This window comes from Macrobrachium nipponense, chromosome 20, assembly GCF_015104395.2.
Source record: "Macrobrachium nipponense isolate FS-2020 chromosome 20, ASM1510439v2, whole genome shotgun sequence".
NCBI lineage: Eukaryota > Metazoa > Arthropoda > Malacostraca > Decapoda > Palaemonidae > Macrobrachium > Macrobrachium nipponense.
In genome coordinates this window covers 66,980,755-66,992,790 of record NC_061089.1, presented here as the reverse complement: position 1 = coordinate 66,992,790, position 12,036 = coordinate 66,980,755, and the positions used below count along the sequence as shown (strand labels likewise).

Here is a 12,036-nt window from a genome sequence, read left to right as displayed (position 1 = left end):
CAGTTTTTTCCTACAGGAGAACTGAAATAACATCAAAGATCTAGAGATAATTCTAACGTCTCTCAATGGGTTAAGGATCACCTCAGGTGATAATGAGAGGGAGCCAGGCATCCGGACAGAGGTCCTGGCACATAATCTAAAAGAATTGGAAGCAATTTGGTTGGCACTCCAGTTCCTCGAAGAGTGAGGTTTTGGTCGAGTGGTACAAATCATCTCAGATAATTCCGCAGCTCTCTCATATCCCAAGAAAAGAGAGATGGTTATCGGCATAGGCACGGAACGTAACGATCCTTAAGAGGTTCGTTACACGATTGCACGTCCGTGCGGATCTTCTCGATCGACGGCAGCAACTACTGACGTTTGACTTTGGAGTAATCCTCGCTTGAGAAGTATGTCGAGAGTTGTTGAGACTTTGGGGACGTCCTTTCGTAGATTTTGCAATATTGAAGACGAAGAAGCTTCCTCTACGTTTGCGCCCTTATTCTCGATCCGAGAGCGTAGCAATAGACGCCATCCTATAGTATGGAATGGGGATAGTTGGTTAGCCCTTTTCCCCTATTCAAAAGCTTAGGAAATGTAATAAGATAATCGCTGGCGTCAGAGGGAGTGAGAAAGACGCTGATCGCCCCATGTTGGCCTTCGAGAGGCTGGATTCACAGAGGTCACGTCCTTCAGAGAGCACTTTCCAAGGACCCTTCCCGAGAGAATCGGTCTACTCTAAACCAGCCTCACTACTTCGAGAGGTACCTAAAATCTCTCCGCTCTGAGTCTGAATGCGTTCAGACTGTCAAGAAGCGAGAGGATCTTCAAGATTAATTGCAAGTCTCATTGCCAAAGCAAAGCAGTGCTGCATATTTTGCAGTGTACCAATCGGAGTGGGCCGTTTCTGGACATAGGGCAAGGAAGATGACTGTTCCTCCACCTCTGACCTCTGTGAATTACTTTACCGCCTTCCCATTCCGTCTGAAGTATGGGATAAGCTAGCAGTCCCAACTATTGTAGAATACGGAAATATGTTGACGGCCTCTAGGCTCAGAGATTCGGATCTGTCAAACAACAAAGCCCTTCACGATCTTTGAGGTCTGTGGAAATCTTGAAATTTTTTAGATCGAAGCTTCCGGCATGAACTTAGATGTAGTCTGAAGTCCTGATGTCAAAGCATTTCGAACCTCTCCTTTCGGTAAACTTAATACACATAACCAGAAAGGCTAATTTTCTAACCACTCTAGCTGCGGCAAAGATGGTTAGTGAGGGGTTTTAGCCATCATCAGAGGTTTTTGGCTTTAGAGGACATAATTCGGTGTCCTCTAAGCCTGCCGTTATGCTAAGAACGAAAACCCGTCTAACCCTTGGCCCAGAGACCTGGAGATCAGGGGATGGCACAAATTTTTGGGCAAGAGCCAAAGAGAGTCCTGTGCCCTGTCGGGACTCTCAAGTTTTATCTTGATAAAACTAAAGAAAGTCGAGGTCTCATTCGGACAATCTGCGGTGTTCCGTAAAAAGACCAGACTTGCCATGTCGAAGAACGCCCTGGCGTTATTTTTAAGGAGGGTCCTTTCTAAGAGGCTCATTCGTCATGTTTGAACAAAGATTTGAAACCTTTTAAAGTAAAATGCTCACGAGGTGAGGGCGCGGCCTCGGAAGCATTTCAACAGAGCCAATGACATCGGTAATATCCTGAGTGCCACGTTTGAGCGAAGCAACTCTGTGTTCGCTTCACACTCCCAACGGGATGTGAAGACGACATATGAGATCTGCGAGTCGCTCGAGGACCATACATATCCGTAGAATATTATTGGAGGCAGGAAGCAGCACGAATCCTATCCTATAGAAAAGGGATAGGTGTGCTTTTAACTTTGAAGGGTTGGTCGCTTGAGGCGCTTTCCCTTTCGTTAGCCTAGAAGTTATGGGACTAACTTCGATAGGTTAGGTCAGGTGGTGGTTTTAGCTTCGTTGCCCTCACAGTATGGTCAATATGGTCTAGTCACATTGTGGTCACGCTCCCGTTGACAGATCATCTAGAGCGCACCAACTACACCAGGTCACTACCTTGTTGGCAACTCTAGTAAAGCAAAAGCAGACTTCGGTGACAGTAATCAAGAAGTCAGCTATGCTAACAGGTAAGGAATCAAGATGTCAATCATCTGCACTTGAGGTGTTTCCTAATCCTTCTATTCTGTCCCTTCCCACCTCCATGGTGGGATTCAGCTATATATATATCTGACAGGTAAGTTTCATGAACAAAATGTTATTGTTATGATACAATAAAGTTTGTTCATACTTACCTGGCAGATATATATAATTAAAGTACCCACCCACCACCCCTCCCCTCAGGGGACAGTGGTATGAAAAATCTGAATAGAAAATGGGAATGATTCCTGATATCCGCCTCCCAGCGGCGGGAATGGGTACTAACCACCTGGCCGCCCACTGCGTGTGCCGGGAGTTTTGAAATTCTGTCGGACTTCGGAGAATACAGCTATATATATATCTGCCAGGTAAGTATGAACAAACTTTATTGTATCATAACAATAACATTTTTATAAACATACAAACATGAGGTTTTTACATAAGTGGCCCACCTCTAGCCACCCCTCATTCTGCTCCTGGGCCAAAGGGTAAAGTGAAGGCTTACTAAGTGGATGGAGGGGATTCCTCCCTGTCTGTCGGTAACCAGCTACCTTTCTACACCTTGTTTAATTAAACAGCTGGCTCCAGCTTGCACTGAAAGTAAATCCCATATGTAAAGGCCTTGTGTTTGAATGTTAGGAAGAAAATAAATTACTTGAAAAATATGAATTACTTAAAGAATCCTGTATGTAAAGTCCTCAGGTTTGTATGCGTATTAGGAAAAAATAAATTAATTTAAGAATTTGTCACATTGTAATTAATCTTATTATTAATCATCGTAAAATACTGAGATTTGATCATTTCTCTTTTTGAAGTGAAAGTTCATACCTAACTATTAGATGTTTTCTAACCCTTGACAGACAATTTGTGTAAATGTATTTATTGGAAAGTGTTAATCTATTTTGTATGGGTATGTCATCATGTGCATAGTATTTATTTTTAATATTAAATTTCATCCATAACATGATTTTTAGCTCTGAATAACCTCATAGGTCCCAGTGCTTGGCCTTTGGCCTAAATTTCATATTCCAATCCAATTCTAACCCTTGAGATGAGCTGTGTTTATATTTTATTTCAGTGAGCTGGATACATCCGCAATAGCGAAGCTGGAACCAGAAGCATATGCAAAATTAGAGGGTGTATGTCAGGAAATTCCTGAGAAGGTTTATTTCAATAAGGGTTTGTAAACGAAGACTTAATCCAGATGAACGCACTTGGAGTGATGTGCGTGTAGGTGATTTGAAATACATTAAGGTTAAGACAAATTTCAGAATGGCCTCCCAGCAGTAAAGATGTTAACACTTGATTCAACAGAGATTATATCTTAGATTCATAAACACATGGTATTAATAGAGTATACTGTAGTTCAGATGGATTATAATTTTATATGTACAGTAGACACACTTTGAAGTGTAATGAAAAGCTTGCAATAACACAGTTTATGGACAAGTGTGAGTAGCACTATATCCCTCCTCTTCTGTATTGCCCTTATTTTAAGATGCAACGAGAAATTCAAATGATCTGGCCTGATCTCACCCTAGTTATGTTGTCTAACAAGGTAGTAAAGTTTATGTGCTGCTCTGCTGTAATCTGTTTCATAAAATTGATCAAAGCCCCACAGTTACATATTTGCATCTCAACGTCCATCATTTCTGCTGTCCATTCAATGAGCTTAACATTGTTGTATATATTCTTTATGTTTTGTGCTGACATACAGATTGTTTTTGCTCATTCAGATTCTGTTCGTGGTGTTGGTCTAGTTTACATTTTTTTTTATCTCACATTGCTCAGGTCATCTTTTGTTATTAGTTGTGTAAGAAAATAAATTATAATTTTTTTTTTTTTTTTTTTTTTTTTTTTTGGTGTTACAGTATTTTCAAATGTCACCAGTAATTACCAGTAATTAGCAGAAATAGGAGTTCAGTTGATAGAGTCAGAGCTTAAAGATGTTGAATCTTTGCATGTCAAAAGTGTATATTAGCTGAAGACAGACCATGACATCCTGTTTTGAGGTATTTAGCAAGATATTGATGATATTCATATACATAAGTCACATTATTTCTATTTTTTTGGTGCTTTATAAGTTTTAAGTATTTAAGAGAATTTTAGTCATAAAATACTGTAAGTGAAACCGGTGGGGTTTGATAAGTTTTGGTGTAAAGCAAAAATGTAAGAAATTGTTAGCTCAGAGTTATTCTAAGTTACTCATTTGGTGTATATTCTGGTTGTAATATATCCTTTGATAATCTGTCACAGTTTCTTCAGCGCAAGTTGTAAATATGCTAATGGATACTGAAAGAGTTTGTTGTTGTTGTAAAATAAGTAATATTTTTATATGTTAATATTTTATTCATTGTTATTAATTTTGTAAATTTTAACTTCTTATTTTCATGCTCAAAGTCAGTAGTCTTCCAGTAATAAATAAAATGTGCATTACTGTACTGTACTGGGGCATCGCAGTAGAAAATAAATGTGTGATGAAAATGAATTCATTGTGATTACGAAAAAGACGACACACCCATAAATATTATAAGGTTCTAAAGTTTTTCATTTTTTCATAGATTTTTTTGGGTATTTTCTTCACAACCTTAGGATAAGATACATGTCTTCCATGTTATTTTTTTCTTGTGTCCTTTCTGACAGCTGTTCCTTGTTCCTAAGGATTTTGCAACAAGTTATAAAAGTACTTTATCTGGGCTCATTTTCTATATAGCAGATGTTGTTAGACCAGTTTGAGTAAATTTCAGATATGGAGCATTGGTATCCAGTCCTGTCATTTCAATAAATAACCCATAAACATTGCTAACATTGTGGTAAAAGTTGTGGTACTTCTAAATTTCCTGTAGTCAGTGGTGTAGTTCACCAAAAACTTCACTACTTGCTTTTCTCTTAGTATTCAAGATGATAATTGAAGGGTTACTAAGACCTTGGCCATGAGTAGTGTACTACATTTACAAGAATACTTTAACATATTACTGCAATGATTAAAAAAATGTAGATACATAATTCATGTTATCTCACTGAGACTGTGAATGCTTCTGTTTATGGTAGTTTTTCTGTGTCTATGGTGTTCTTAAGAGTATAAATTGTACGTACCTACAGTAGTTCCTCAATCATCTGCTGTACACCTTTAATTGTATTATCCTCAGTGCAAACTTGTATATGCACTTAACTGTACCAAATGACAAGACATTGCACACATGTGGTTGGATATGCAGAGTGAAGATTAGATCATCTTGATGGGAGCATAAATACCTCAGCTCAGTCAGTTGAAATATCTGAGTATCATTGGTGTACATATAGTAGGGGTCAATGAGAATGTTATGTACCAGTTGCTTTATTAATGAGGAGGAGATTGGGGAAGAAGGAATAATCAAATGCATCAATTGTTGATTATGATAAATTCACACACTAAATTGGCCTACTGTCCTGTGCACGGCAGAGTGTGTTATTGTTTGTGTGGTATGGGAGCTGTTGCTTTCATTGCTTCTCATGCTCTAATATGAAACCACTGTGGTGGGTTAACGTCAAGTAAACAGACATGTCCAAATTGGTAAGTGTCACAGTTGCTTTTCTAGGATAGTGTACAAATTGTGTGAGATATATGAACTTTGTAAAGCCCAGTCATTGAGGTTTTTCTGTATTAAGTCTTATTGTAATGTAGTTTGGGTAGGTTATGCTACTGTGACAAAGTTCGTGAATTACATTTTGTATGATTAAGCATCATAATTTTTTTTGTGTGTGTTTAATATACACATCAAAAGAGATCAGTAATTTGCCTTAATTTATATAATTCTTAAAGTTAGTGAATTTCCATTTACTTTCCTGGGTTAAGATAAGGCATTAGGGGGAGCCTACACTCAGCATAGCCTAAGGCTGGCCTCCCTACTATACCTGTTTCCATATTTCAGACAAATTGACAGGTTTTTGGATGTATTAGTGTGAATAATCAAAGGGTTGCTATATATAAAGGTATACTGTATTAGAGGTTGCATCTATATCAAGGAAGTATATGGAAAAATGTATGGGAAAAAGAATTATGATTGTAACATTTTTTACTTAGTTTCACATTCACAAAGAAAATGGAAGGTAGTTGAATGAAAAATTAATTACATGTCGATTTGTACCTTTGACTGGGTAGTGGGTTCAATGAGTATTTAGAGCGAAGAGGATGAGAATTACAGAATAAAAGCAGGAACAATGATGGACAATACATGAGAGAGAAAAGAGGCAACTGCAATTGTTTGCAAATCTTTTCTCATCCATCACATTGCCCACTTTTAATCACAATGCCCACCTTTAATACCCTAAAGGCTTCATAGGTAACTTCTGGAAAAAATTCCTTTTTAATTAGGTATTATGAGTTGTCAGATTTCGTCACCATGCTGTGTGCTTTTAGATCATGAATTATTGAGGTAGGTTATTGATTTATTGTTCCAGTTGTATCCAAGTCAAATGTTGCTAACCAATATGCCTCATTTTGAGACTGTCCAGGAATTAAGAATCCGTGATTATTATATTTTTTAATACGAAGATAGGAAAACTTTATTTTTGCATGCATGCTCTTCCCCATTATGCTTTTAGCTTCTTATCTTTACACACCTTACCACTTTTCATGAATACAGTGCATTATGTAGCTGATTCTGTTAGTGCTCAAGAATCCATGTGTAGTTTGGTTCTCATTGGTGTAAAATTTAATTATTATCTCTCATCATATGACCCAGTACATTGCTATAACTTTGTTTCACAATCTAGATACTTGTTTATTTCATGCAAGGTCCACTCCATGCTATATATATATAAAATATATTTGTGTATTTTTGAAATACATCAATGTTAAACACTATGAATTTTCTTAAGCCCTTGAGGCTAATTGCCAAGGATATACCATACAAATTGTTACCCCATATAATAGACATTCTATCCCCGTTTCCTTTAACCATCTTCATCGCCCTCTTTACCAAAAGTTCTTTGCTGTGTCCCTACGGCCCCTAGCTACAACCCCTTTCATTCCTTTTACTGTACCTCCATTCATATCTTTTTTTTCCATCTTGCTATCCACATTCTTCTAACAATTATTTCTCAGTGCAGATGCAAGGGCTTCCTCTTGTTACACTTTTCAAACCTACCTACTCTCAATTTCCTTTCTAGTGCCGAACCACTTCATAGGTCCCATTGTTTGCCCTTCGGCCTAAAATCTATACTATTCCATTCCATTACTTAGGTGTAGTGCTGTCATACACCACACACAGTACACTTTAGGCACTACTAAAGTGGCTGTTTGCAACCTTCCCTGAGCTCTTTTATGTACCCAGTTATTAGCATTTTACTTGACCCCGTTCCCACATCTCTTTCGCCTTGCTGTCTAATCTCCTTAGCTACATCTTCTCAGTTAAACTATGGATTTTCATCCAGTTTTACCTGTAGGTCCTTACCCATCATCTTGGTTATTTTCAGGATCCTCTCTTTAATCTTTCTGTCCAACCACTCTTATTGCCTTCTTTTCACTGCCTTAAGTGCTAAATGGCTGAAAGTACCCCAGCACTTAACTTTATATAGCCTTTTGGTGAAGCTATCTATCTTTCATATTTATCTTAAGGGAGCTTACCAAGTTATTCTAGGCTGGAGCCCCAGTAGTTGGCATAAACTTCAAGATAAATCATCCGGTAAGAGTCACAAATGACAGTATGCCTGATTTGACACAGTTGGTTAGTAGGTACCAAAGGCTCTCTCTGCAGTGCCCCTTCAGTCCCCAGCTCTGTTGTTCTCTGTACTTACACATGAAAATGACAATTTACAAAGTAAAAGAGGATGCATTACAATGTTAAGGTACAAAGAAACAACTGCTTGAGCATCCTATGAAAATATTGGGGAAGGTGCCTTTTATGACTAGCTAAAATTTTACTATAAGTTGATGCTGAGAAAGCAACAGTACCAATGCAAGCAATTGAATGGCCATTACAAAAACAGGAGGAGTGAAAATTCGTTAAGATAAGAGGTATGTAAATCAAAATAGCTTTGTTTATAACTAGCCTGACCAAACCATCGAGTTAAAATAATTCTCAAAAGGCTGATTTGGCATGTTTTCAATTAATGTACCATGGATTTTATATGATAAAGATATTGCAAATAGTTGAATTTTTTGTTTTTGTTTTTTTTTTTTTTTAGGGTTTGTTCCCAATACTCGATGTACATTGTTGGGTAATTTCAGAATCCTTTGCATTTTTGGATTAATCAAGAGTATTATTCAGCAAATATCTATGGATCAGATGAGTATGACCAGTTCCAAGACGTGCTAATGTTAACTTCAAAAGTGGTGTTCTTTTTGAAATGAAGAAGAAAACTACAATCCAACCATTGGTTAAATTATTATTGTCAGATTCATTATTCCATGAAGCCTGCCATTTACTGACCATGGGTAAGAACAGGTAGGTTTGATTTATTCATAGTAACCGATTCCTGCTCTTGGAACCAACATATTCCAGCATATATTACTTGATCTGCTAGACAAAGGGATTATATTTATTAGTGACATTGTTTATAGCAAAGAAGTCTGGATAAAAGCTATTTTGTAAGATACAGTAGAGGATTTAGCTGTAGTACCATCTTCCATCTTGTTTGCTGGTTTGGAAAGACCTTGCCTCAAATGTTCACTTATTCCTTCTTTTAGCTTTATTTTCCCTTTGCTACATTCCTGAGTTTATTAAATATAGACATTCATAAGCATAAGAGCATGTCATGATTTTGTATACACAGCTGAAGGTGACAATGTTCCTCCAAAAAACAATAAAATCTCACGAAAATTTGGCTCTTTGAAAACACCTAGATCTCTTCTTTAACCATAGAATGGGGGAAAAAATTGCTCTAAAATGGGGGAAGAGCTTACAAGTACCTTAGGCAAAGCAAGAAACTCTCAGCCAATGAGAGAAGGCAATAGATCCTGCTTCTAACTGCAGTATGCTGGAGGACCGTCTCTGATTGGCCAAGAGGGCTTTGGAAAATCTGGGCTCTTGGAATGGGTAGCAGTGTAGAGGAATCCATTGTTGTGTGCACTTTGAGAAGTTTTTGGTGTTATTTGGTGTCAAACAATTTATTGTTTCGAAGCTTATGGGCAACGAATTATGCTGTTTTTTAAGAGAATATCTATTTATTTATCTATAATCATTACTACTGCTTGATGTAAGTAATTGCGCCTATTTTGTATTAAGTAAATCTATAGCTACTTTTGGTGAAATCTTGTTCAGTTTTTCTGGTTTAGGGTAGGGGAATTATTTTACTATCTCACTAGATAACAAATACACTTGAATACCAGTACATGCACAAAATGGTCTTTCTGAATGCTGAAAGTAGCTTCGATGCGTAAAATAATGTAGATCCACAGTACTATTCCGCGGCGACCTAGACTGTGGCAGTTGAGTTTTTCTATGCAGTTTTACCTCCTGAACAAGAATTTTAAGTAATATTTATTCGGACGACTGTAATTAACCCCCGGGGGCTAGTACTAAACAACGCGAAATACATTGGACACCCCAATCCCTAGTGGATGTCGTAACCGCGGTTACGTTCCTTGCAGTCCGTGCGGAACTATTCCGTAGCAGGCTTAATTCAATTTCATGAGGTTAAGGTCTACGAATGCCTAGTGTCAATGAATTATGTGGCTAACGTCAATGAATCGTCTGGTCCAGTGAATTTTCTCAGTATGATCCATGAGTGATTTGGTTAATATCAATGTATTTCATGAGAGTAGCACCAGCGAATTGTACGAGGAAAAGCCAATAGATATTTGTGGGTAGGCATTAATTTGTAGTTAACGCCAATTAATTTTTCCGTTGATAAGGCAAATGATTTATGTTGATAATTTCGATGAATTTCGCGTGGGTAGGTCTAATGAATTGAAGTTGTCAGTTTTCTGTAGTCAATTAATTGAATGTAGGTAGTTTGTGGTTAACGAGTATTAATTTTAAACGTATCAATGAATTTAATGTATGTAGGAGCCATGAGGGTCCATGACTTATGGTTGTCAATTGAATTTTGTGGTTAGGGTCAATGAATTGTGACCGGTTAGTTTTTTCCCTCGAGGCTTTAGATTTGAAGTAGTTTACCTTAAACTATGTCGACCGTAGCTCCGTTTTCTTTGGTAACTTCGCACTCGAGGGCTGCGTTGCAAGTTAGCTATACCGATAAAACTTTAATTTATCCTTTAAAATAAAAGAATTTTCTGTCCTGGACATATTGCTTTTCCATTTTCAGAAAAGGGGCTGTATATTGATCAAGGCTTCCTCACGCCTAATTTTAAACTTATCTGAAAATTACGGATATTAGTAAAAAATTTTATTTGGAAAATGTTAGAAGACTATAGGCCTAGTCTGTGGTGTAATACAATAAATTTAAATGGCATGGCTATAAGTGTTTAATGGTGTTTTGGAAAGTGTCAAATAATATCCATTTGAGCAGTAATTAAATCTCTCAATATTTTATCCACCCGTACTTAACTATCACGGGGTGGTGGGGTGGGAAGAGAAGGCAGATCACACCACTTAAATATATTTGTATAAAGTATAGGCTCTCATTACATTTGCTTTATATACAGCAGGTACCTACGAAAAATGGGTTCGATGAACGATTTACGTCATATTGTTAAATGACGGTCTTAATACTAAGATTGTTTCTAGTTAGAGACGGCAGAAGGGAAGATTGAATTGTATTGGACTGGAAAAGAATGCAGGCTCAATTATTTTTTAGACTTCATCACATTTCTCTTAAGTGATTGCTACCAGTTTTTCAGTGCTTTTTCAAACATTTTAATATACCAAGGAACACACATGGTTGGGGCTGGTCATGTAGTACCAGTGAGCTGACGTAGTGATTAGTAACTATTTTAGTGATATTTCACATCTGGTGTACTAGAAAATCTGAATAGAAAATTAAATTCAAAAGGAAAATAAATTAACAATTTATTTTTCACACGAAATTTACTACAAAACTTCAGTAAATTTATACTAAACTTTTATTTCGGTCGCTGAAGCACTTGACTGAAATCAATTAGTATATGGGGGAGGGGGGGGCCCGGGTATCTTTAACATTTTCAGATTTGTCTGATATATGAAATGCCTTTTACTTGATAAATTTTGAATATTTTCTATTTGCTTACTTTTAAATGAGTATAACAGCTCTGTTGGTTTACATTTACAATATTTTGTTAAGGCCCAAATTAGTTTAGCTAGAATCTTTGATATAGTCCTTCTGTTCGATGTTTTTAATTATCAGGACGAACACTTCCCAGGGACTGAGAGTGACGCAGAACTAATTTATTCCTTGTGTATAAGGAAAAGGTGAAATTGACTTGAAGGTCAAATTATGATATAAAATGCTTGCTTGGTTATAGTTCAGTTTGATGCACAGGTGCTATAAAATGATCACTCTAACGTTACGTGGCTAAATATTGCAGCCAAGTTTACATCCTTACGACATACGTATTACAGCCTGTCCTCGAACGCCAGCTTAGTACAATAGCATTTTTTGGCAATAACAACATAAGAATAATAAGGGTGTCTAACAAAGGTCTTTTCTTGCAGGTGCTGGACCCTGGAAGAGAGGATGGCTGACGGTCAAATAGACGAGCAATATAGATGTCAAAACGCTTTGGAATCTTGGTGAATTAGTATATTTGGAGTCTGAATCCATACGTGACAAAGACCTTAACTCGTCCAGGCAACGAATCAAGGTAAGAATGGGCTTAGGTAAATCACATTTATTCAGGCATCGTCATTCTTTTTAGAATGACTGTTACAAGATCTCGGAATAAGAGGTGTTAACTTGAGTTGTGTTCCTGTACTGATTACCAAGTGAAACTCATTTCGTGGCACTTTAACTTTACTCACCGATGTGTTAAATCAAATACAATGA

The 12,036-nt window shown here is 37.1% G+C and overlaps 1 protein-coding gene across 4 annotated transcripts in view; it reads left to right on the top strand.

The window, feature by feature from the left end:
• LOC135227064 (sideroflexin-2-like) overlaps positions 1 to 6,973 on the top strand; it is a 30,052-nt gene extending 23,079 nt beyond the window's left edge. For all 4 annotated transcript variants that reach the window (XM_064266912.1, XM_064266905.1, XM_064266888.1 and 1 more), the window contains exon 7: positions 3,209 to 6,973. In XM_064266912.1, the coding sequence (XP_064122982.1) occupies positions 3,209 to 3,317 (109 nt within the window). In that variant the 3' untranslated portion in view covers positions 3,318 to 6,973. The remainder of the gene's footprint in view (positions 1 to 3,208) is intronic.
• The last annotated feature ends 5,063 nt before the right edge of the window (positions 6,974 to 12,036 follow it).